Genomic DNA, 25,745 nt, shown 5'->3' with positions numbered 1-25,745 from the left:
TTTAACTGGTTAACCAAATCTCTATGCTAAGTCTATGAGATGCAAAGAATTGAGAGACCCTCCAGAACTGCAAGCACTATCTCAAGCCAATATTGACAATTTATTCACACTGTCATTACTTGCAGCAATAGCCAATGTAGTGAAGCAACGAAGTTGGGGGTGGGGGGAAGGTGTTGAATGTTCTCATTAAGGAGGCCAGACTTGGTGGAGGTGGTTGACAGGGGCGGAGCTGCCGGCTATTGAAGGCTGCTCTGCCCCCTGCTGTGCTCTTTGCTTCAGCGTGAGCTAAGAGGCAGGTTTCAACTCCCCCCCCCCTCACATTTTCACCCCCCCCCCCCAATTTTCAAAACTCCCCCACACTGAAATTTTCAACCCTCCCCAAAAAAACTTTCTGGCTACAGCCCTGGATGGCAGTACTGGTATGCGGCAGGTACTGGCCTGTTCAGTAGACTCTCCTCTACAGTGAACGGTTGTGCTGTTAAAGTGCGAAGAATGGAACCCTGCGCAGACAGTTGATCATTAAACAAAGTGCAGTCATTGAATTCTTGACAGCAGAAGGTGTCACCTCAACATCTTTAAACTTACTCGCCCAGTATTCACATCAACACAATCACCATTCTCTGATGAATCTTTTTTGGGGTGACACCTTCTGCTGTCAAGAATTCAATGACTGCATGTTGCTTAAGTTGCATTGGCCAACCGTCTGCACAGGGTTCCATACTTCGCACTTTAACAACACAACTGTTCAATGCTAAGGCTTCTCACCAAAATGGAACTGTAGAGGAGAGTCTACTGAACAAGCCAGTACCTGCCACATACCAGTACTTCTATCTGTTGAGGAGTTATGAAGGTGGAGGCATTACTTTTCATTCAAATCACGTAGTTTCAACTTCTGGGTCAACTCGCTATTAACTATGAGCTGACTAGGGCTGTGTCTACACTGGTCACTTAAACCAAAGCAAGTTCTGAGGATTATGTCCTAGACTGAGCATTATGGTGGCTAGATGCAATGGGCTGAACACTCTGTGGCAGTGTGTTGCTGCCCAGACGATCCAGTCAGGTAGAAACCACAAAGGCTTAAATTGATCATCCTCTTGTCTTCAATGTCATCAACATTGCTCCCTGTTGGCCATGGGACTCCCTACAAGTGCCTAACCATCAATCCAGACAAGGTCTGATCTATCAGCATTTTAGAGAATTAATGGGATCTTGGAATATTTCTAGTGAAAACCTAGTGTCTCTGTCCACTATATCAGCCTGCTATATAGATTATATATATTTATTTATTTATTTATTTATTTATTATTTGCACTTGTTAACCGCCACTCTCAGCCCGGAGGCGACTCGTGGCGGTGTACAGAACATAGAACATAAAGACAACAGTTACAGTAAATTCAGGGCCATAACACACATCTTACTAACACACAGCTACTTAAACTAAAAATCCGCTTCGTCTTGTTTGGGTCATAATCAGTCTCGTAGTCATAGTCCATTCCGGTGGTCATTCCAAAACATAGCACTTAATTGAAGGCCTTTTCGAAGAGCCAGGTTTTCAGGCCCTTGCGGAAGGCCATGAGGGAAGGCGCCTGTCTAATTTCAGCAGGGAGGGAGTTCCACAGCCGGGGGGCCACCACCGAGAAGGCCCGCTCTCTAGTCCCCGCCATGCGTGCCTGTGAGGCAGGCGGGACCGAGAGAAGGGCCTCCCCGGATGATCTCAAGGTCCTCGTGGGCTCGTAGGCCGAGATGCGGTACTCAAGGTATTTTGGGCCGGAACCGTTTAGGGCTTTGTAGGTTAGCACCAGCACCTTGAATTGGGCCCGGTAGCTGATCGGCAGCCAGTGGAGCTGGGACAGCAAGGGCGTTGTGTGCTCCCTGCGTCCCGCTCCGGATTATATATATAGATTATATATATAGATTGTATAGATTATAGACTGCTCATTGGAGGGAAGAATAGTAGAGGCCAAGATGAAGTACTTTGGCCACATCATGAGAAGAAAGGAAAGCTTAGAGAAGACAATGATGCTGGGGAAAATGGAAGGAAAAAGGAAGAGGGGCCGACCAAGGGCAAGATGGATGGATGGTATCCTTGGAGTGACTGGCTTGACTCTGAAGGAACAGGGGTGGTGACGGCCGACAGGGAGCTCTAGTGTGGACTGGTCCATGAAGTCACAAAGAGTTGGAAACGACTGAACGAATGAACAACAACAACAATATAGTTTTAAGTAAAATTTATGGAGGAAACCCCATTGAGATATCAGGTAGGCTAGGTCACAAGCATTCTACTGATGCCCATGGGCATATTATTTGTGAATGTTTTGTAAAAATATGTCACCCACCCAGTCCACATGGTCAACAGTCACTTTGTGTGCACCAGGTATCTACTATAAATTGGTCTTCTGAACAAAAATCTGGTGAAATATTCATTTAAGGCAAAAGGAACAATTGACCAAGTCACCACAGCTAACCTAAACACATCAGTTTCAGTGGTTGGTTATTAAAAGACCCCAGTATCCAGGTCTGAGCTGGTGTGATATAGGAACCTGAGATGTCAGTAAGCAGGCCTCCATTTTGAGAGGGTAAGCAAGGGAGGCAGACATCTTGGGAGTGTAAGAGTAAAAGAGGGGAGGAGCTGGAGCTTTCTCTGGATTGGTTAAGGCAGACGGGAGGAGTTTAGCCCTGAGAGGGAAAAGTTGTCAGCTTGTCAGGAAGAGGAGAGATTGATTTTTGGCTTTGAAGGAAGAGGGTGATTCTTGGGAACAGAGTAGAGAGGTTGATTTTTGGTGAGCAAAGATTTTTACTGTCAGAGGGCATCTGGGACAAGCGATTCTACATTTATTTGGCCAGGAGGGCCAAAGTAGACGCCTGTGTGCTTGTGTTGGATTTATTACACAAGTGGGTTGCTCTCTGGGGTCAGAGTAGTTTAGCTGTTAGAGAACTCTGTCTAGAGTGTAGCTATTTGCTCTGGGAACAACCAGGTTAGGTTTGTCTGGGGAACTCACAGCTACTGTGTCAGGGTAGAGTGAGGAGTCTTGCTCATATCTAAGTTAGGAAACCTATTTAAGTAACCATTAAGAATATCGTGCCTCTGTAACCATTCAAGCTTGTGCGCCTCGATAAAGAAGATAGTTGTTTGTTCAAATATATTAATAAACATTTCTCTAGTTCAACTTTTAAATAGCCTCAGTAGTGGTTCATTCTGTGAGGATAATTCCAGTGGTTTTTAACATCTTTACATCTCAGTCATTTCAGAGAGCCAAGGGAGAGCTGGTGGGCAGGAAGGGATTTACCTCAGGGACAACATCTTTAGGATTCCCTAATTACTTTGGGTGGTGGCAGCAACTCTTCAGAGTATACATGTTACCTCAACAATCATCTAAACCAGGGGTCCCCAAACATTTTGAACAGAGGGCCGGGTCACAGTCCCTCAAACTGTTGGAGGGCCGGATTATAATTTGGAAAAAAAACATGAATGAATTCCTATCCACACCTCACATATCTTATTTGTAGTACAAAAAACACTTTAAATAATACAATAATTAAAATGAAGAACTATTTTAACAAATATAAACTTAGCAGTTTAGAATAAATATAAACCTAGCAGTTTGAAAACATGCAAATGTGAGTAGATCAGTAGATACCGCTCCGGCAGGAAGGTAACGGTGCTCCATGCAGTCATGCCGGCCACATGACCTTGGAGGTGTCTATGGACAACACCGGCTCTTCGGCTTAAAAATGGAGATGAGCAGCAGAGTCCCAGAGTCGGACATGACTGGATTTAAGCCCCCCCCCCCCCCCGCTTCTCCTGCCTCCGGGATGCAGCGAGGCGGCATCCCGAAGGGAGGAGAGGCTGGGCCCATGGAGACGGGGGGCAAAGCAGGCCGAAGCCGCTTTGCCCACCACCTCCCCCCCCCCCTCTCCTCCCTTCGAGATGCAGCCAGAATGCATCCCGAAGGGAGGAGAGGCTGGGCCCACAGAAGCAGTGGGCAAAGCAGGCCCAAGCCGCTTTGCCCGCTGCCTCCCCCCGTCTCCTGCCTCCGGGATGCAGCCAGGATGCATCCCAAAGGGAGGAGAGGCTGGGCCCACGGAGCCGGCGGGCAAAGTGGGCCCAAGCCACTTTGCCCGCCGCCTCCCCCTCATTGCCCGCCACCTCCCTCCCCTTTCGCCCACCTCTCACTCTTCTCCACAGCCCGCGGGCCGGATAGATGCCCTCGGGGGACGTATCTGGCCCACGGGCCGTAGTTTGGGGACCCCTGATCTAAACGCTCCGTGCCAGAGTCGTGTTGGTGTCCAGCAGCGAGGTTTATTTTGAGATACCAGTTCATGATTCTTTAAAGTGGTACAGCAGGTGGGATGTATTAGAAAACATAATCCCTAGGATCTATGATTGATTCATTATAGCTGGTAGAGCCACTAGCACAAGTATGAATGAGTAAGTATAAACCTATTTCCCTCACAATAAAATGGGAGTGCTAATAAACTACTGTAAAACCAATCGAGGTAACTTTCAAAGTTCTGGGGTGTTTTTAAGCACATATGTGTTTCTACAATAACAGAATAATCCCTATATACTCCAGTTTCCAGGCTCAACTGTACAAATGGTAAAACCACAATAGCTACTACTACCATTCACAGAAATGGAAAAAGGACGATTTCATGACTCTCCATGAAATCTGATACATTCATCAGAACTATTAGACTGTGGCTTAATTAATGCCATAACAAACTATTCTCTTTATTTGGTCCGTTTAAAGCATGTAGTCATCAAAGTCACGACTGCAAACCAGTCCCCCCCAAAAGCACCTAATTATCTATGAACGTCTACATTAAAAGAAGAGAGAAAGTTTCCTTACATACATTTCTTGCGACGTCCACAAAAATGCTGCTTTTGAAACCTTCCGTGGTGGTAATCATTGTGGGCAGTGTGATTTCTGTGCTGGCCAAGGGGAAAGTGATGGGGATGTGAATCTATTTTGTACCGGTGCACTTTGTCTTCTGCTGTCCGTTTGTACAATACATGCGGATGGTGCCCAGCGGGTGGCGTGTAGTTGTGTTCCTGCGCTAGGTGTTGAGGTAATGGAGATATAAGGAAGTCATTCTCCTGTGTCCTTATCAAACCTGACTAAAAGATAAATATAAAAAGAAGTGAAGGTTACAAATAAGCTTAGACAACCATTCTCAGATGTATCCACAGGGTAGATGACTAACCACTTCACCACATGGTCTTTAGGAAGTGTCCTAACTCACTTCCAGGATGCTTACTTGACGGAGCCCACTGGACGCCATTATGTGACGTAAGGCTACTTCCAGCCGGGCTCCGTAGAAGAAGCACCCTGGCAGCATGCTAGGATGCTTCCCAGAGAACATGGTAGGCTTCCCATGTTCTCATTCAGAAGAACAGTGGGAAGTTGTGTGGTGACACTTCCTCCCGTAGGATAGGTAAAATGTGCAGAGGCAATGTCGGGCAATTGTGTGCCCCCCCCCCCCATGCTCACCAGATTGGCCAAGTTGCATGGTGAATCCACCCTTCGCTGCCCAGCTTATTGACCTCAGTGAGATGAGGTCCTAAGTCAGCTTTGTTGACTTTTGGACAACTTAGTCTACTTATGATCTTTGAGCTTAGGGTCCCCTCATCCTTGACTAATGGCTGGGATTCAAACACCTTATTACAGTGGTTCTCAACCTGGGGTCCCCAGATGTTTTTGGCCTACAACTCCCAGAAATCCCAGCCAGTTTACCAGCTGTTAGGATTTCTGGGAGTTGTAGGCCAAAAACATCTGGGGACCCCAGGTTGAGAACCACTGCCTTATTAGGAACCACTGGTAAGAAGGTTGGCCTATCTACCTCCCCAATCTTAAAGCCACTAGCACTTCACCTAGGTTAGAAGTGCCACTCAACCTACTACAACTACCGCAATTCCTCAGGTACACATACAGTCTTCCATCTGCATTCTTACCTGAATGGCTAGGATAACTCACTATTTTAAATTTGCCATAATGCCCAAGATATAGCATCACTATGGGGGATGACAGGAGTCTGTTAGAACAGAGGACCTTTGGCCTCTAAATGTTGTTGGACTCTAACTCTATAATCCCTATATAACGCCATTAATGAACAAGGTTGCTAGCAGCTGAATTTCAACATACGGAAGGCCACAAGTTCCACATTCCTGCATTAGTCAATATTAAATTCCAGAAGCTTCTCAAAGCACTCATGTCCATCATATTTTGTGAGTGAGGGTCGGTGGGTACACAGCAGTGATATCTTCTATTCTAGTCATATCGCCAAGAAAATTCAGTTTAAAAAACATGAATAGAAAGAGAAAGATCTGATTCAAGTGCATCAAACCTATAGAGGAAATTGAGATTACAATTACCACAGTAGCAATTGAAAAAATGTATAATATCAGTAGAAAAATGTATAATATCACAAAGGACTATCACCTCACCTGCCTCACAGGAAACCTGCTACAAAACAGGAGCTTTTTTGTTGAGTTCCAGGGCCAGAGAAGCAGATGACGAAAACAGAAGAACGGCCTGCCTCAGGGGAACGTGCAAAAAGTGGGCGCTAGAAACAATATCATATGAAAGCTGACTGGTACAACCTGGGGATCACAACCAGATACAGTGAAGACATCTGCCCTTGCGCTGTGCTACTCTGCTGCTGAGTACGCATGCCCAGTGTGGAACACATCTCACCACGCTAAAACAGTGGATGTGGCTATTAATGAGACATACCGCATTATCTGCACATTATCTGCGCCCTACACCACTGGAGAAATTACACTGTTTAGCCGGTATTACACCACCTGACATCCACCGGGAAGTAGAAATCAATAGTGAAAGGACCAAGGCAGTGACATCTCCAGCCCACCCCGTTTGGGTATCAGCCAGCACGTCAACGACTTAAATCAAGAAATAGTTTTCTAAGGTAAAGGGACAGCTCCCCTGGTGGCCAGAATACCCTCAAGAAAAGCTGGAATGTTAAATTGCCTCTGTGTGTCTGTCTATATATGTTGTGTGTCTATGACATTGAATGTTTGCCATGTATATGTACATTGTAATCTGCCCTGAGTCTGCGAAATATAAATACTGTAAATAAATAAATAAATGATTGGCTCCCACTTGCTTTTGTGTTGAGCTGATTTTTGTAGGCGGGGGGGGGGGGGGGGGCTTTCCATTACGTGCTCCCAAATATAACAAAAGTAACGAAAGAACGGATGAAGCAAAGGAAAATTGTTCCGCACACAACTATACTGGCTACATGAGGGTGTTTGTCACCTCTGAAGCAAACAAATTACTCCCACATCCGCATCCCATTCCAAATTTCACTATTTTTCTTCTTTGCCAAACTTTTGGTCTGCACTGAGCTCCAAAATATCTTCTCTTTACTTCTGTTTTCTCAAAGAAATTACACAGATTAGCTTGCATGAGAACTGAGTCAACAGAGAACAATATGCATTACATCAGTCTGCATGAAACTCTTCTTTACCTCTGGAGAAGGAGCTAAGCTTTATAATTAGTGCAGTTTGACATCACTTTAACTAGCATGACTGACTGCTATAGAATTCTAGGTAGCATAGTTTGGTGAGGTAATCAGCAGTTTTTTGCAGAGAAGACCAAAGACCCTGGAAAACTATATTTCCAGTGTTTCTATATAGGGCTGGGTAACCACGGAAAAATTTGTTTCTAAACTCGATTTGTTTTTAAGGGGTCCGCCACGTTTCGTTTCTTTAAAGAATTCCAAAATTTTCCTTTTAAAAATTTCGAAATATACGAAATTTCATCAATTTCGAATTGATTCGTTAATGGCGGACACAATTGCGCAATATGCTAAAAAAAACCCTCCAAATATGCTAAAAATATGCTGAAAAACCCTCCAAATGGGACAGGGGGAACTTCTAAAGCTTCCCTCTCCCTCTGTTGTTGACTGTTGGTGTGATAATTTATTTTTTATCACTGATAAAACAAACAACAACTATAAAACTTGCACCAGGCATGCGAAAATAATTACGATACAATTTCGAAACAATTTCGAAACAATTACGAAACAATTACGAAATAAGTTGAAAAAAATGTTTCGAATCTATTTAACTCCTCACACTATTCCAAAATGGCTCAATATCGGATCGTAAGCTAATTTAAATACGAATTAATAACAAATTACGAAATTAACGAACGGAACCGCCCAGCCCTATTTCTATATCATTGAGTCATGGCAATTAAAGTGGTATCAAAATACATCGATTTTGCACTATAGGTGAACCCTAGGTTGCAATTCACAGAAGTCATGAGTGTAAATAATATAATTACTTAGAAGCACTAAACCAGTGTTTCTCAACCTGGGGGTCGGGACCCCTGAGGGGGTCGCGAAGAGGTGTCAGAGGGGTCGCCAAAGACCATCAGAAAACACAGCATTTTCTGATGGTCATGAGGATTCCATGTGGGAAGTTTGAGCCAATTCTATCGTTGGTGGAGTTCAGAATGTTCTTTGATTGTAATGAACTATAAATCCCCGCAACTACAACTCCCAAATGTCAAGGTCTATATTCCCCAGGCTCCACCAGTGTTCACATTTGCGCATATTGAGTATTTGTTCCAAGTTTGGTCCAGATCCACCATTGCGTGAGTCAACGGTACTCTCTGGATATAGGGAACAATGGCTTCAAACTACAAGAAAGGAGATTCTATCTGAACACTAGGGAGAACTTCCAGAATGTGAGAGCCGTTCAGCAGTGGAACTCTCTGCCCCAGAGTGTGGTGGAGGCTCCTTCTTTGGAAGCTTTTAAACAGAGGCTGGATGGCCATCTGTCAGGGGTGATTTGAATGCGGTGTTCCTGCTTCTTGGCAGGGGGTTGGACTGGATGGCCCATGAGGTCTCTTCCAACTCTTTGATTCTATGATTCTATGAACTACAACTCCCAAACTCAAGATCAATACCTACCAACCCTTTCTAGTGTTTCTAGTGTTTTCCGTTGGCCATGGGAATTCTGTGTGGCAAATTAGGTTCAAATCCATTGCTGATGGAGTTCAGAATGCTCTTTGATTATAGGTGAACTATAAATCCCAGCAAATACAACTCCCAAATTACAAAATCAATCCTCCCCCAACCCCACTAGCATTTACATGTGGGTGCATTGGGTATTTGTGCCCAGTTTGGTCCAGTGAGTGAAAATACATCTTCCATATCTGATATTTACATTATGATTTATAACAGTAGTAAAATGACCGTTATGAAGTAGCAACAAAAACAATGTTATGGTTGGGGGTCACCACCACATGAGGGACTGCATTAAGGGGTCACGGCATTAGGAAGGTTGACAACCACTGCACTAAACCATAATAGGAGAAAGGTTTTTTGCCCTTATAACAATATAATCACATGTATATGTGCACATGCACATGTCACACACCTCTGCAACTATAATGCAAAGAATAATAACTCATACTCTCATTAGCATCCTTAACATGTCCTACTTTCTGGACAATTTTGGTTTGAGGGGTTGACATGCTCTCCATCAAAGTCATAAATGTTGTGAACCTTGTTAACCACAGTGGTAGCTTTTGTGGTTTATCTTCTACTGACACATCAAAACCAGATGTAGTAAGTGGTTTAGCTGCTCACATGCTAATGGCTCGGTGGTGACCTACCATGTTGCTACTATATATTACAGCCAACTGGTGAATTGCCCTAGACATTTCAAATTAGAAACATGTCTATGTCTTCTGAATACAGAAATAGTAAGTGAAATGGTGGTTATTTCAACGAAGCTCCCTGGCAATGGATTACATTCATTAGAAATTACTTAGTTCGTTTGAGAGAGGGATTATATAAAGCCGTTTTATGTATGTATCTGTTGTCAAGTCACCTATTTATGGTAACTTGATTTATAGTGACACCATGAATTTCATAAGAATTTTGTAGGCAAGGAATACTCAAAGGTGGTTTTGCCAGTTCGTTCCTTAGAAATATAGTCATAAGCTGGATCTACACTGCCATATAATGGAGATTAGCAAAGAAGATAATCCAGATGATATGCTTTGTCTACACTGCCACATAATCCTGTTCAAAGCAGATCATCTGGATTTTATGACAGTGTAGATAGGGCTTAAATCATCTCCTATTTGGCGGCAGTCTCTCATCCAAGTACTAACCAGAATTTCCTTAGGGCCCTTCTACACTACCATATAAAATCCAATTTACCTGCTTTAAACTGGATTATATGGCAGCGTGGGCTCATATAATCCAGCTCAAAGCAGATATTGTGGATTATCCGCTTTGATAATCTGGATTATATGATAGTGTAGAAGAGGCCTGAGACTTGAAAAACTTGTACCTGGTCATCCAGAGATTTAATCTCAGTGTCAGCAACTTTCCAATCTTTGGTCAGGGACTTAATTTTCTTGTCTTCTCTGTGCAGTGAATTGGCAATACGTCTTGGACAGCAGTGGCTTCCAAAGTGACCCATTTAAGGTAGAATCAGGTGTTAAACAGGGATGTGTTATTGCCCCAACTTTATTCTCCATCTTCATCGCTATGATACTTCATCTTGTTGACGGGAAGCTTCCCATCAGAGTGGAAATCATCTATCGGACAGATGGCAAGCTATTTAACCTCAGCAGACTGAAAGCCAAAACCAAGGTTACAACAACATCTATTATAGAACTGCAGTATGCTGATGATAACGTTGTCTGTGCACATTCAGAAGATCTACAAGCCACTCTAAACACCTTCACAGAAGCATACAAGCAGCTCGGCCTGTCATTGAACATCGAGAAAACCAAAGTGCTGTTCCAGCAGTCACCAGCCAATCCCTCTCCAATGTCAGAGATACAGCTTAATGGTGTAACATTAGAAAACGTTGACCATTTCCACTACCTTGGCAGCCACCTCTCCACCAAAGTCAACATCGACACCAAAATACAACACTGCTTGAGCTCTGCGAGTGCAGCACTTTTCCAAATGAAGCAGAAAGTGTTTGAGGACGGGACATCTGTAGGGATACCAAGGTGCTTGTTTATAAAGCTATTGTCCTCCCAATCCTGCAATATACCTGTGAAACGTGGACTGTCTACAGACATCACATGCAACTCCTAGAATGATTCCATCAGTGCTGCCTCCGGAAAATCCTGCAAATCTCTTGGGAAGACAAGCAGACAAACATCAGCATGCTGGAAGAAGCAAAGACCACCAGCATTGAAGCGATGGTCCTCTGCTATCAACTCCACTGGACCGGCCACATTGTCCGGATGCCCGACCACCATCTCCCAAAGCAGTTGCTCTACTCTGAACACAAGAATGGAAAACGGAATGTTGGTGGACAGGAAAAAAGATGTAAAGATGGGCTCAAAGCCAACCATAAAAACTCTGGCATAGACACTGAGAATTGGTAAGCCCTGGCCTGTGAGTGCTCCAGCTGGAGGTCAGCTGTGACCAGCAGTGCTGCAGAATTTGAAGAGGCAAGAATGGAGGGCGAAAGAGAGAAATGTGCCAAGAGGAAGGCATGTCAAGCCTTCCACCTGGAAACCGATGCCTTCACTGTGGGAGAAGATGCGGGTCAAGAATAGGGCTCCACAGCCACCTACGAATCCACAAGGAATCCCATCATGGAAGACCATCTTCCTCATCCAACAAGGGATCGCCTAAGTAAGTAAGTAAGTAAGTAAGACCAAAATTAGGGCAGGTTTGGGCTCCATAATGATCTACGGACCCATCCTGGAGGATGATCCTACTCTGACAATGAGGGATCACCTAAGCAAAGTAAGTAAGTATTCAAAGTAGCGGATTACACTAGAGATGGAGAAAATATTCATAGAGAGGACAGAACTGATATTTTAATCCTTATTATTTATGTTATCATTTGTTAAGAAATGATACCATTCATATGCAGTAAAAAGGAGAAGGAGATCTAATCATCATTTGGTATTCTACATGAGTAATGGAGTGTCTACTAGCTGGTTTTGTTCCCTCCTATTGAGTGAAAAAAGAAACATGGTGAGTCTGCTTTTTATTTTGCCATTTTAAAGGTTCCTAATGTTTGAACTTATACCTGGAGGCTTCATTTCATAAATGATTTGAACCAGATGGAACAGAATTGTCTGCGATTTCCTCTTCAGAACCTGCCCATGATATAAACTATATTGTAGTCTCAACTATATAATATTACCACTTCACATCACATTAGTTACAAAATTACTAGGAACTCTGTCCAGGTCCTGAACCGGTGCTTGGCCGCTGTGACGGTCTGGATGAGGGCAAACAAATTGAAATTGAATCCATACAAGACAGAGGTACTCCTGGTCAGTCGCAAGGCCGAACAGGGTATAGGGTTACAGCCTGTGTTGGATGGGGCCGCACTCCCCATGAAGACGCAGGTTCGCAGCTTGGGTGTGACCCTGGACTCATCGCTGAGCCTGGAACCCCAGGTTTCGGCGGTGACCAGGGGAGCATTTGCACAGTTAAAGCTTGTGCGCCAGCTGCGCCCGTACCTTGGGAAGTCTGACTTGGCCACGGTAGTCCACGCTCTGGTTACATCCCGTTTAGACTACTGCAACGCTCTCTACGTGGGGTTGCCTTTGAAGACAGCTTGGAAGCTCCAACTAGTCCAACGCTCGGCAGCCATGATTTTAACAGAAGCGGAGCGCAGGGAGCATACAACCCCCCTGTTGTGCCAACACCGCTGGCTACCGATCTGCTACTGGGCTGAATTCAAAGTGCTGGCGTTGGCCTTTAAAGCCCTAAACGGTTCCGGCCCAAGCTACCTATCCAACCGCATCTCTGCCTATGAACCCACCAGGACTTTGAGATCTTCCGGGGAGACCTTGCTCTCGATCCCGCCTGCTTCTCAAGCTCGGCTGGCGGGGACGAGAGATAGGGCCTTCTTGGTGGTGGCTCCTCGGCTGTAGAACGCCCTTCCTACGGACATTAGACTAGCACCATCTCTAATGGTATTCCGCAAAAAAGTGAAGACCTGGCTGTTTGAGCAGGCGTTCCAATAATTAGTGCAGTGATTGGTTAATGAACATTGGAATGGAACAATGGATGACGAATCTGGAACATGTTTTTGATGACGAGACGACAGTGAATGGGTATTGTAGTAACTGCTTTTTAATTGTGTAATGTGTTAGGTTGTTAACTGTTTCTATACTGTAGCACTGAATTTTTGCTGTTTGTATTTGTTGTGAACCGCTGTGAGTCGCCTTCGGGCTGAGAACAGCGGTATAGAAGTAAGGTAAATAATAATAATAACTCTGTTCTTGTTTGGTTGGTACACTCTTTAAAAAGGTTTTGCTAATAGCTGGTAAAAGGAGAGATAGTCAAGACATACAAAGGGATATACTTCTTCATGGAAAGTGGGATTCATTCATTCAAAGGCATCATGATGTTTCCTGCTTGATATCAAGATCCCATATTTCTGCTGGAAATTAAATGATATTATCACAAATCCCTCTTCAAATTGTAATTAATTGAGACCAAGATCCATGATTTGAGTCGGAAGGGGACAAATCATGGACCTTGTAACTTCACTTCACTATTTACTCCTCCCAGTAGACTAAAATCAAGGAAAAACTTCATGAGAACCACCATTCCTCTTAATGTTCCCCCAGCAACAGCATCCTTCAGCTAAACCAGGAAATCCCAATTGGATGCCCCCCCCCCCCACGAGGGTCTTCCTCCAGGGGCAAACCAAGAATGGGCATCAAAGAGTTGGAAGAGACCTCATGGGCCATCCAGTTCAACCCCCTGCCAAGAAGCACGAATATTGCATTCAAATCACCCCTGACAGATGGCCATCCAACCTCTATTTAAAAGCTTCCAAAGAAGGAGCCTCCACCACACTCCGGGGCAGAGAGTTCCACTGCTGAACGGCTCTCACAGTCAGGAAATTCTTCCTCATGTTCAGATGGAATCTCCTCTCTTGTAGTTGGAAGCCATTGTTCCGCATCCTAGTCTGCAAGGAAGCAGAAAACAAGCTTGCTCCCTCCTCCCTGTGGCTTCCTCTCACATATTTATACATGGCTATCATATCTCCTCTCAGCCTTCTCTTCTTCAGGCTAAACATGCCCAGCTCCTTAAGCCGCTCCTCATAGGGCTTGTTCTCCAGACCCTTGATCATTTTAGTCGCCCTCCTCTGGACACATTCCAGCTTGTCAATATCTCTCTTGAATTGTGGTGCCCAGAATTGGACACAATATTCCAGGTGTGGTCTAACCAAAGCAGAATAGAGGGGTAGCATGACTTCCCTAGATGTAGACACTATGCTCCTATTGATGCAGGCCAAAATCCCATTGGCTTTTTTTGCCGCCACATCACATTGTTGGCTCATGTTTAACTTGTTGTCCATGAGGACTCCAAGATCTTTTTCATACATACTGCTTTCCCCTGACATTAAGTCCAATCATGTCCGACTTTGGGGTGTGGTGCTCATCTCCATTTTTAAGTCAAAGAAGCCAGCTTTGTCTGTAGACAACCCCAAGGTCATGTGGCCAACATGACTGCATGGAGCACTGTTACCTTCCTGTTGGAGCGGTACCTATTGATCAACTCACATTTGCATGCTTCCGGGCAGCCTTCAAAGGCAACCCCACGTAGAGAGCGTTGCTGTAAAATATACGGGATGTAACTGCTAGGTTGACAGAAGCTGGTGCTGATAGCAGAAGTTTATTCTGCTCCCTGGATTCGAACCTGCGACCTTTCGATCAGCAAGTTTAGCAACTCAGTGGTTTAACCCACTGCGCTACTGGGGGCTCCTATGCAAGTTATAGCAACAAATCAGTTAAGCATTGGTCTGCAAACATGAGGTGTACTGCACTAAGTCTGACTTGGTCAGGGTGGTCCATGCTCTGGTTACATCCCGTATATTTTACAGCAACGCTCTCTACGTGGGGTTGCCTTTGAAGGCTGCCCGGAAGCTGCAATTAGTCCAACACTCGGCAGCCAGGCTACTAATGGGAGCGAGGTACAGGGAGCGTACAACTCCTCTATTGCGCCAGCTCCACTGGCTGCCAATTAGCTTCTGAACACAATTCAAAGTGCTGGTTTTAACCTACAAAACCCTATATGGTTCCAGCCCAGTTTACCTGTCCAAACGTATTCTCCCCTATGAACCATCAAGAGTATTAAGATCATCTGGAAAGGCTCTGCTCTCAGTCCCGCCACCTTCACAGGTGCGTCTGGTGGGAACGAAAGACAGGGCCTTTTCTGTGGTGGCTTCTCAGCTATGGAATTCCCTCCTGAATGAAATTAGATCTGCCCCCTTCCTCCTGACCTTTAGGAAGCTAGTGAAAACTTGACCGTGGAATGAAGCTTTTGCAGAATGATATCTGAGACCGGCAATTGACCAAAGTTACTGACCACAATATATGGACTGAATATACGGACTGAGTTGACGTGATTTTATCTTGGCGAACAGCTGTTATGTAATTTATCCTATATGTATTGGTTAATTTTTATGTTGATGTATGATATTTTAGATTTTAGTGTTAGCATTGAATTTTTGCTGTCAGCAGGTCTGAGTCCCTCGACGGAGGTAGAGAAGATCGGGATATAAAAGTTTTAAATAAATAATAAATAATTATATTCACACATCTTATAGTGATGTGATTTCAATCTGCTGTAGTTAACTGTATGACAAGAGAATACATTGCAGGTTAATAAGAAAGCCAACCTTTAGTGTGCTACAAGTCTTTTTGAGATAGCTGAAGCCTTCACACCCCTTGTATTCTTCATAAATTGTCAGAGTCTTGTCTGTGTTACATCAAAATAAAATTCTGGACAAAGACTTATCCCTCTCTCTAAATTCTGCCTTACAGCTACAAATGTCGTAGCTCCAGAAAATTGCTTCCATGAAGTGTTAATCAAATTACAAGCCACAGTTCATCAATATGCATGTTGGATTGTCTAGAGACTCACAAACCAGATGTAAATACAAAAGTATGAACTGCAGCAATATGAAATCCAAAATGTAAGAACGAAGAGGGTAATTAGACCAATGACCTGAGCTCTATCTATAAAAAAGAAGAATCAAATTAACTACTGCAGAGTTTTCAGCAGTAAATTTCTCCTCAGTGATCTCCCAACAAACTCAACTGTTATATTAAAATATAAGTGTGTACGTTTGTATTCATTTAGAGATACATAGCTAAAGTTATATAGTACCTGTTTTACAACAAACTGGTTCAAGATTGGGAAAGGCGTACGGCAGGTTTGTATACTCTCCCCCAACCTATTCAACTTGTATGCAGAACACATCATGCAATGTGCGGGGCTTGACAAATGCAAGGCTGGGGTAAAAATCGCTGGAAGAAACATTTACTACCTTAGATATGTAGATGATACCACTTTGATGTCTGAAAGCAAGGAGGAGCTGAGGAGCCTTCTAATCAAGGTGAAAGAAGAAAGCGCAAAAGCTGGGTTGCAGCTAAACATTAAAAAAAAACAAGATTATGGCAACAAGAATGACTGACAACTGGGAAATAGAGGGAGAAAACGTGGAGGCAGTGACAGATTTTGTATTTCTAGGTGCAAAGATTACTGCAGACACAGATTGCAGCCAGGAAATCAGGAGACGCTTCCTTCTTGGGCGGAGAGCAATGTCCAAACTCAATAAAATAGCGAAGAGTAGAGACATCACACTGGCAATAAAGATCCGCCTAGTCAAAGCCATGGTCTTCCCTGTAGTAACCTACGGATGTGAGAGCTGGACCTTAGGGAAGGCTGAGCGAAGGAAGATATATGCTTTTGAGCTGTGGTGCTGGAGGAAAGTGCTGAGAGTGCCTTGGAATGCAAGAAGATCCAACCAGTCCATCCTCCAGGAAATAAAGCCTGACTGCTCATTGGAGGGAAGGATACTAGAGACAAAGTTGAAGTACTTTGGCCACATCATGAGGAGACAGCAAAGCCTAGAGAAGACAATGATGCTGGGGAAAGTGGAAGGCAAAAGGAAGAGGGGCCGACCAAGGGCAAGATGGATGGATGGCATCCTTGAAGTGACTGGACTGACCTTGAAGGAGCTGGGGGTGGTGACGGCCGACAGGGAGCTCTGGCGTGGCCTGGTCCATGAGGTCACGAAGAGTCGGAGACGACTGAACGAATGAACAACAAATGTTCAGCAGATGGAACAAACTGAGAAGGTTTAGGTTCTCGGGGACACCTGGCCATGATATGGTGACAATGCTACAATTGCGATAGTCAGGTGCTTGGGATGAAATCTATATTTTGATTGTGATGGGCATTCAAAAGTCATTTAGTGTGAAACTTGATACTAGAGTAAGAAGTAGCTTTTTCCTGTGACTCAACAGAGTTCTTATATTATTTTGGCACCTGCCTAGCAATTTCTCCTGAAACCACTGGCCATACCACAATCTTGAAGGGCAAACTTGTTTTCCTCTCATAGTCTAACTTCTAACCCATTGCTTGATCTTGTCGGATGTGGTGCAAAATCCTACTCCTTTGCCAATGTTGGCAAAATTTTCATCTCACCATCCGGCCAACTTTCTTAAATGCAGCAGAGTTCCAGGAAGCAAACTATGTCAGGTCAGCCATAAATGAATCACTAAAAAGATAGATACAGAGTAGATCAGTGGTTCTCAACCTTCTTAATGCTGCAACCCCTTAATACAGTTACTCCTGTTGTGCTGACCCCCATGAATAACATTATTTTTGTTGCTACTTCTTAACTGTAATTTTGCTACTGTTATGAATCGTAACGTAAATATCTGATATGCAGGATGTCCTTTCATTCACTGGACCCAAATTTTGCACAAATACCCAATATGCCCAAATTTGAATACTGGTGGGATTGGGCAAGGGGATTGATTTTGTAATTTGGGAGTTGTAGTTGCTGGGATTTATAGTTCACCTATAATCAAAGCGCATTCCAAACTCCAGCAACAATGGAATTGAACCAAACTTGGCACACAGAACCTCTTTGACCAACAGAAAATACTGGAAGGGTTTTGTGGGCATTGCTCTTGAGTTTTGGAGTTGTAGTTCACCTACATACAGAGAGCACTGTGGACTCAAACAATGGCTCTGAACCAAACTTGGCACAAATACTCAATATGCCCACGTGTGAACACTGGTGGAGTTTGGGGAAAATAGACCTTGACATTTGGGAGTTGTAGTTGCTGGGATTTATAGTTCACCAACTATCAAAGCACATTCTGAGCCCCACCAGCGATAGAATTGGGCCAATCTTTCCACACAGAGCTCCCATGCACAGTAGAAAATACTGTGTTTTCTCATGGTCTTTGGAGACCCCTTTGACACCCCCTCACGACCCCCACAGGGGTCCCGACCCCCAGGTTGAGAAATGCTGGTGTAGATGGTGAAAGGAATATTCAAAAGAATTTTGGAATGCTGTTGAAAAATTTCTTCCGGTTTTAAGAAATCTTGGAAAATCCTGGACTTACAAAAACATTCTGCACAAAATGTGTACATAGTTTGTACAGAAAACGGATTTTCTGCGCAGAAAATACAAGAAATAATATTTCTGTGAAAAAAATGTTTTTTTCTGTTCAAAACAATTATGTCTGACTCTGTCCTCATCCACATTGACCATATAATCCAGGTTAATTCAAATAATCTGCATCCAGAAACTGAGTGTAGATGGGTCCTAAATCCCAATTGCAAATCATCTTTTAAAGGGGAGGTTTTCACAGCTTTTCTCACAATGGAAAGCATATTGCTAAAATTACTCATTGCTTCCTTTGAGAAGAGATGTAGTTAAGAATTACACATCTGATACTGAGTTGAAAAGGAAAACTGGAAGATATGTGTGTAAATATGCACAGCAATTGTAAAAACATACAAAAATTTTGGCATTCTGTAAATGATGAATGCTATCGAAATGACAGGCTTTGGTCATTTTGTGGAGAGTATGTGTGTTTAATATAATGACACAGCTTTCTGGGACGGTGTGTATTTTAAGCCTTCAAATGCTAAGTTGCATCGCTCGACATAGCATTTTAGTTCACCCACAAATTAAAGGGATCTTCAGCAAGATGAAAGGACCCTTCAAACATCCATTTTGTTCTCGGGCTACAAGACTGTTCAGCTGAAGTTATTCCCACAGGAATGAGCACTCGTCCTAAATGTTCAGCAACAGTTAGAAGAAGGTACCAAACTAGCCTTCCTACTAATTTTCAGATATGAACAGAGAAATGAGGTTGCACTGAATGTTCTCTTTGTGCTTTGGCAGTTGGCTGGACATTTTGAAAGCATGTCTGAAACATCCGTTTCCAGCTTTGTGCAGCAACGATGTAGTAACAGGGTATCTCTGCTAACAAAGCCTCTGACTAAGAAGCTCTTTTTTGCAATATGTTTCTACTAGGGCTGGGCAGTTTCGTTCGTTAATTTCGTAATTCGTTATTAATTCGTTATTTTTTTGATAACGAAGTGATATTGAACCATTCAGGAGCAACTAAAAATCGAAACGAATTTTTCAATTCGTTTCGTAATTGTTTCGAAATCGTTTCGTAATTGTTTCGAAATCGTTTCGAAATCGTTTCATTATTATTTCCACATGTCTGGTGCAAGTTTTATAGTTGTTGTTTGTTTTATCAGTAAAAAAATATATAATTATCACACCAACAGTCAACAACAGAGCGAGAGGGAAGCTTCAGAAGTTCCCCCTGTCCCATTTTTTTAGCGTATTGCGCGGTCGCGTCCGCCATTAACGAATCGATTCGTAATTGTTTTGTAATTGTTTCGTAATTTCCGAAATTTCGTAAATTTCGAACTTTTTTAAAGAAAAATTTCGGAATTCTTTTAAAAATTGAAATGCAAAAACCCCCTAAAAACGAATCGAGTTTAGAAACAAATTTTTCCGTGGTTGCCCAGCCCTAGTTTCTACACTCAGCCAGTGCTGCTTTTCCTCCTAGTCTTCTGTTAAGGAAAAATATTTTTCTAGAAGCATCAGCATTGAGATGATGGGGAAGGAGGACTTGAAAACCGAATTTCAGGACATTATCCCACACAGTCCCCCTATTTCTAAGCACTTAAAAACAGCACAGAAACTAAATACAACAGAGCCCATCATACAACACAGGGAGACTTTCCTCTTGTGTCAATCATGCTTTGTTAGGGAAGTGTTAAATGTATACATGTTTGGGACCTGCCTACCTGTGTGACCGCATTTCTGTATACGAACCCACACGATCTCTTCGATCATTTGGAGAGGCCCTACTCGCACTCCCACCTGTATCGCAAGCGCGATTGGTGGGGACGAGAGAGAGGGCCTTTTCGGTGGTGGCCCCTTGACTCTGGAACTCACTTCCTAAGGACATCAGGCTTGCCCCAACTCTGGCAGTCTTTAGGAGGAGCTTGAAGACGTGGTTGTTCCAGTGTGCCTTCCTAGAATAATGATCCGAATCCTTCCTTAATGGTTTGAAAGTGTTATTTCCCGTTTCATTGGGTGATCTTTACTTTGAAAGTAGTTGTTTTACTCCAGAAACGGGGGGGGAGGGCAAAGGGAAATTAATCCTTCTCTGGTTTAAAATGGCTTCCCAGGCTTGAGACAGAAGTGGGGGAGAGGAAAGGGAGGAAATTCATCCACTCTGGTTTAAAAACAGCTTCTCTGGCTTGAGACAGAATCGGGGGGAGAGGAAAGGGAGGAAATTCATCCACTCTGGTTTAAAAACGGCTCCTCTGGCTTGAGACAGAATTGGGGGGAGAGGAAAGGGAGGAAATTCATCCACTCTGGTTTAAAACGTCTTCTCTGGCTTGAGACAGAATCGGGGGGGAGAGGAAAGGGAGGAAAACCACCCACTCTGGTTTAAAACAGCTTCTCTGACTTGAGCCGATGCCAGGGACCAGAAGTGGAGAAAAGCTGAATAATTTCCGACTCTCTTACTGCTTCATAACAGAAATGGCGGAAAAAGCTTTGGAAGGGCAAAGGGACTTCAGGTTTCCTTAAAAACTTCAAAGTCGCTTCAAAAAGCAAATCTTTCCAAATTTATTCCGAATTACAAAGATTCCAACTGAACCTAACCATACTTATTGAGCCTTGCTTTTTAATTTGGTTGTTTATCATATACTTTGCATTGTGATTCTGTACCTTCATTGAGCATTCCAATTCTTTGCATTATAGTTGTGCATCCCATACTGTACACTCTACAATGGCATTCCGTCATTAACAATGTTAATATTATGCATGTGAGTTCATACCTTCTGCTGTCATTGCCAACATAGTGAGACGTATGAGACTTTTCGTGTGTAAACACTTTGCACAAAAAAAACCCCATGTCTATTCAGTACATCACATTTCAAACAACTGTATGCGCTGGGAAAGGCAACATTGTTTCCTGTTTTCTTTACTGCAGAACATACACGGCATAGTTACTTTGTTTTCCCAGCGCTCCGAGAAAGATCTTTTGAAATGCATTGGACTGCATAAATAGTGGGATTTTTCTACCTTAGAAGTCCTAGTCCAGCACAGTTGTAGGATTTCTCTTAAACATCACACTGGAAAATGTGAAATGCTGACATGAACTGCCGTCCTTTGAGAATGTATAACGTGTTTTTCCTCAGTGGTTTCCTCAGAAGTAGTTCTTTGACAAGTGCTACTTCCAAAGTAATGTATTAAACTTTTTCAGATTCTTCTCCCATCCTTTTGGCTCCCCATACTCACTTCCTAATGGACCTCCTAGACATTGTGTTAGAATACAACTACTTTAGCTTCGATATTTGCAGACCTTTGGGACAGCTATGGGCAGCCATTGGCACCTTCAGTAGCCAATTTATTTGTTTCTCACTTAGAAACTAAATACATCCTAAACACAACCACTAATCAATTTTTGCCAGACATTATATTCTATGGAAGATATATTGATATCTTTACAGTAGTTAGTTCTCAATCCATAGCTGACCAATTATGCACCTGGATTAACACACTACACAAACATATGAAATTTTCTAGCCAGTGTAGTCATACTAATACTAACTTTTTAGACATTATGGTCATCAAGAATGGACAAAAACTACTAGTGAAAAATTATAGTAAGCCGACAGATAAAAATTCAATCCTATTTTTTTCCAGTTTTCACCATCATTCACTGAAATCCAATTTACCATACTCACAGTTTTTAAGATTAAAACGTAATTCTAATACCCAAAAGGATTTTGACTCTTCGGCAGATATTCTGAAAACACAACTTAGAGAAAGAGGACACCCCAATAGGATACTGAACACAGCTATCCATAAGGCTAACTCCATTAGCAGGAAGGTACTACTACAAGAAAGACCTAGAAAACATAACAATTGCATGATCTGGCCTCTAACTTTAACACAATACTCATATTAAAAAAAAGATAATCTTTAAACACTGGCATCTAGTACAAGACATCACAGGATGCCAAAGCACACCCATAATTGCCCATAAAAGATCTAAAAACTTAAGAGACATTATGATTCATTCAAAATACCACTCTCTGACGATGCTTCAAAAACAGATTAAGGGTCACACTAGCTGTGCCCATTGTGACTGCTGTTCTCAGTTCTTGAAGGGCAAAACATTCTCACATTAAACATCCACATCACCTTACAGCATTTTACTACATGCTCCACGGACAATATAGTTTACGTACTCCAATGTCCATGAAAATTACTATATGTTGGGATGACCACCAGACCCCTGAAAATCAGAATTAATGAACACCGCTCTCACATAAGAAATGGGTCCACTGACTCTTCTTTATATCTTGATTGCTGGTAAATCAATGCAGTGATGGATGGGCTGAAGTCCTTTAGCTGATACATCCCATCATTTTCCATAGTTAGAGATAGAACTGGGCCACTAAACACCAAATTCTACCCAGAACTGATACTTTCAATCCCCAAGGCTAGATATAGATGGCAAACCAGCCCCTTCCCCCCCCCCCCAAAAAAAACCAAATCAAAATCAATTTTTTTCAGGCATATTACATTTTACCATCCCAGCTACTATGTAAACACTGCAAGCAAGTTACTAACAAGAATGGGCGCTTGTCTGTCAGTTCAAAGCCACAAATTGGGGTGAGCTCATGACTGTCAGTCTAGCTTCTGCCAACCTAACAGTTTGAAAGCACGCAATGCAAGTAGATCAATAGGTACTGTCTTGGCGGGATGGTAAAAGGGTGCCCCATGCAGACATGCCGGCAAAAAGATGGGAGATTCCTATGGACTGCATGCTCCTCAGTATAGAAAAATGGAACAAGAGCACACCCCATGGCCAGAGTTGAGCATTGCCTCCAGATGCCAGAGATGAAAGGGGAAGAGCTTTACCTTATCTGTATATTGTATGTCACTGTTTGTTGTGTAAAAGGTATTGAATGTTTCCCTTATATGTGTACAGTAATCTGCTCTGAGTCCCTCTGGAGAGATAAAGCGGAATATTATTTATTATTTATTTATTTAAAAGTTTTATATACTGACCTTCTCACCTCTCTTGAGGGACTCAGACCGGTTTCCAACCATAATATCACATACAGTCAATAAAACATCATAATTCATATTACAATAAAACCTTAAAACAGCAATTACATTCAATAACTATAATGGTCAGTCGTCACACTAAAATCGTTGTTCATCATCCTCCATCCATATCTAAGGGTATTGCCCCACTCGTCGAATGCCTGTCTCCATAACCACCACTTCACCTGTTTCCTAAATGTCAGGATAGAAGGGGCAGTTCTGATATCCAGTGGGAGAGAGTTCCAGAGTCGAGGAGCCACCACCGAGAAGGCCCTGTCCCTCGTCCCCACCAGACGTGCTTGCGAGGCCGGTGGGACCGAGAGCAGGGCCTCTCCAGACGATCTTAAAAATCTTGATGGTTCATAGGGGAGAATACGTTCGGAAAGGTAAACGGGGCCGGAGTCGTTTAGGGCTTTATAGGTTAACACCAGCACTTTGAATTGTGCTCGGAAGCTAATTGGCAGCCAGTGGAGCTGGTGTAACAGCGGAGTGGTGTGCTCCCTGTACCAAGCACCCGTTAGTAGTCTGGCTGCCGAGCGTTGGACTAGCTGCAGCTTCCGGGCAGTCTTCAGAGGCAACCCCACGTAGAGAGCGTTGCAGTAGTCTAAACGGGATGTAACCAAAGCGTGGACCACCTTGGCCAAGTCAGACTTCCCAAGGTATGGGCGCAGCTGGCACACAAGTTTTAATTGTGCAAAAGCTCCCCTGACCACCGCCGAAATATGGGGCTCCAGGCTCAGTGTTGAATCTAGGAGAACTCCCAAACTGCGAACCTGCACCATTGTTGTTGTTGTTTTGTTGTTGTTGTTATTTGTATCTAGCTTTTAGTCTATTCCTGGGATTGAATTTCCATGCTTTAGCAGAGTTATCCAACAGGATCTACTAACACAATCCTTTTAGATCAATTGATACCCTTTGGCCATGCTTCTGACACAGTGATGCAGTAGGCAGAATGTTGAGCAAAAACTCTACAAAATCAGTTTTTAGATTTGAGCAAGCAACACTCAGCTTTAGGGAAAACAAAGGCAAACTTCCCTCCAAAGAAATCTTGTTGAGACATCCCTTTAATGCAGTGGTTCTCAACCTTCCTAATGCCACGACCCCTTAATACAGTGCCTCATGTTGGGGTGACCTCCAATCATAAAATTATTTTCGTTGCTACTTCATAACTGTAATGTTACTGCTATGAATCATAATGTAAACATCTGATATGCAGGATGTACTTTCATTCACTGGATGAAATTTGGCACAAATACCCAATATTCCCAAATTTGAATACTGGTGGGGTTGGGCAGGATTGATTTTGTCATTTGGGAATTGTAGTTGCTGGGATTTATAGTTCATCTACAATCAAAGAGCATTCTTAACTCTACCAACAATGGAATTGAACCAAACTTGGCACACAAAACTCCCATGACCAACAGAAAATATTGGAAGAGTTTGGTGAGCATTGACATTGACTTTTGGATTTATAGTTCACCTACATCTAGAGAGCACTGTGGACTTCAACAATGATAGCTCTGGACCAAACTTGGCACAAATACTCAATACGCCCAAATGTGAACACTGGTGGAATTTAGGGAAAATAGACCTTGACATTTGGGAGCTGTAGTTGCTGGGATTTATAGTTCACCTACAATCAAAGAGCATTCTGAACTCCATCAACGATGGAATTGAACCAAACTTCCCACACAGAACCCCCAATAGCAGCAGAAAATACTGTGTTTTCTAATGGTCATTGGTGACCCCTCTGACAACCCCTCGTGACCCCCCCAGGGGTCCCGACCCCCAGGTTGAGAAACACTGCTTTAATGGGTTTACCTTAAGATCACTTTAGCCAGAAATGACTCAAAGGCACACAAATGCTGTTAACAAAGGTACTCAGCACAATCAGCAAAACAATCCAAAATGAGGGAGCCAAGTTTGAAATGTATTTCCCTTTGGGATTGCAGCACCTCATGGAAAGGGGCAGATACATTCTTCTTCACATAGATTTCAGGTGGGGTACAGATCTGATTAGAGTTCTAGCTCACTTTTCCAAAGCAATATCCTGAACAGTTGCAGTTACCAAAGAGAAACGGACCTAAGAGATGTTTGTTATGAGGAGGGGACACATTTGGGTAAAGCAATGCAGGACAAACATCTAGATATTTTATTAGTCATGACAGCTCCAACATGCATTGCAAAGCAAACAGGAAGCCATGGGATGAGGATATTAATTTCTAATGTTTTGTTGTGAATTGATACTCATGCACTGACAAGAACAAACAATGAAATGCTGGAATGTAAAGGAATG

General features: G+C 43.1%; 1 protein-coding gene across 1 annotated transcript in view; it reads right to left on the bottom strand.

Annotated features, from left to right (window-relative positions):
- The window catches only part of ADAMTS18 (ADAM metallopeptidase with thrombospondin type 1 motif 18), a 219,583-nt gene that overhangs the window by 142,871 nt on the left and 50,967 nt on the right, over window positions 1-25,745 (bottom strand). Inside the window, exon 4 of the mRNA XM_067471038.1 lies at window positions 4,855-5,119. Within this exon, the coding sequence (XP_067327139.1) occupies window positions 4,855-5,119 (265 nt within the window). The remainder of the gene's footprint in view (window positions 1-4,854; window positions 5,120-25,745) is intronic.

This window comes from Anolis sagrei, chromosome 8 (genome assembly GCF_037176765.1).
Source record: "Anolis sagrei isolate rAnoSag1 chromosome 8, rAnoSag1.mat, whole genome shotgun sequence".
Classification (NCBI taxonomy): domain Eukaryota; kingdom Metazoa; phylum Chordata; class Lepidosauria; order Squamata; family Dactyloidae; genus Anolis; species Anolis sagrei.
Note: the sequence above shows the minus strand (reverse complement) of the source record. Positions and strands in the feature narration are given on the sequence as shown.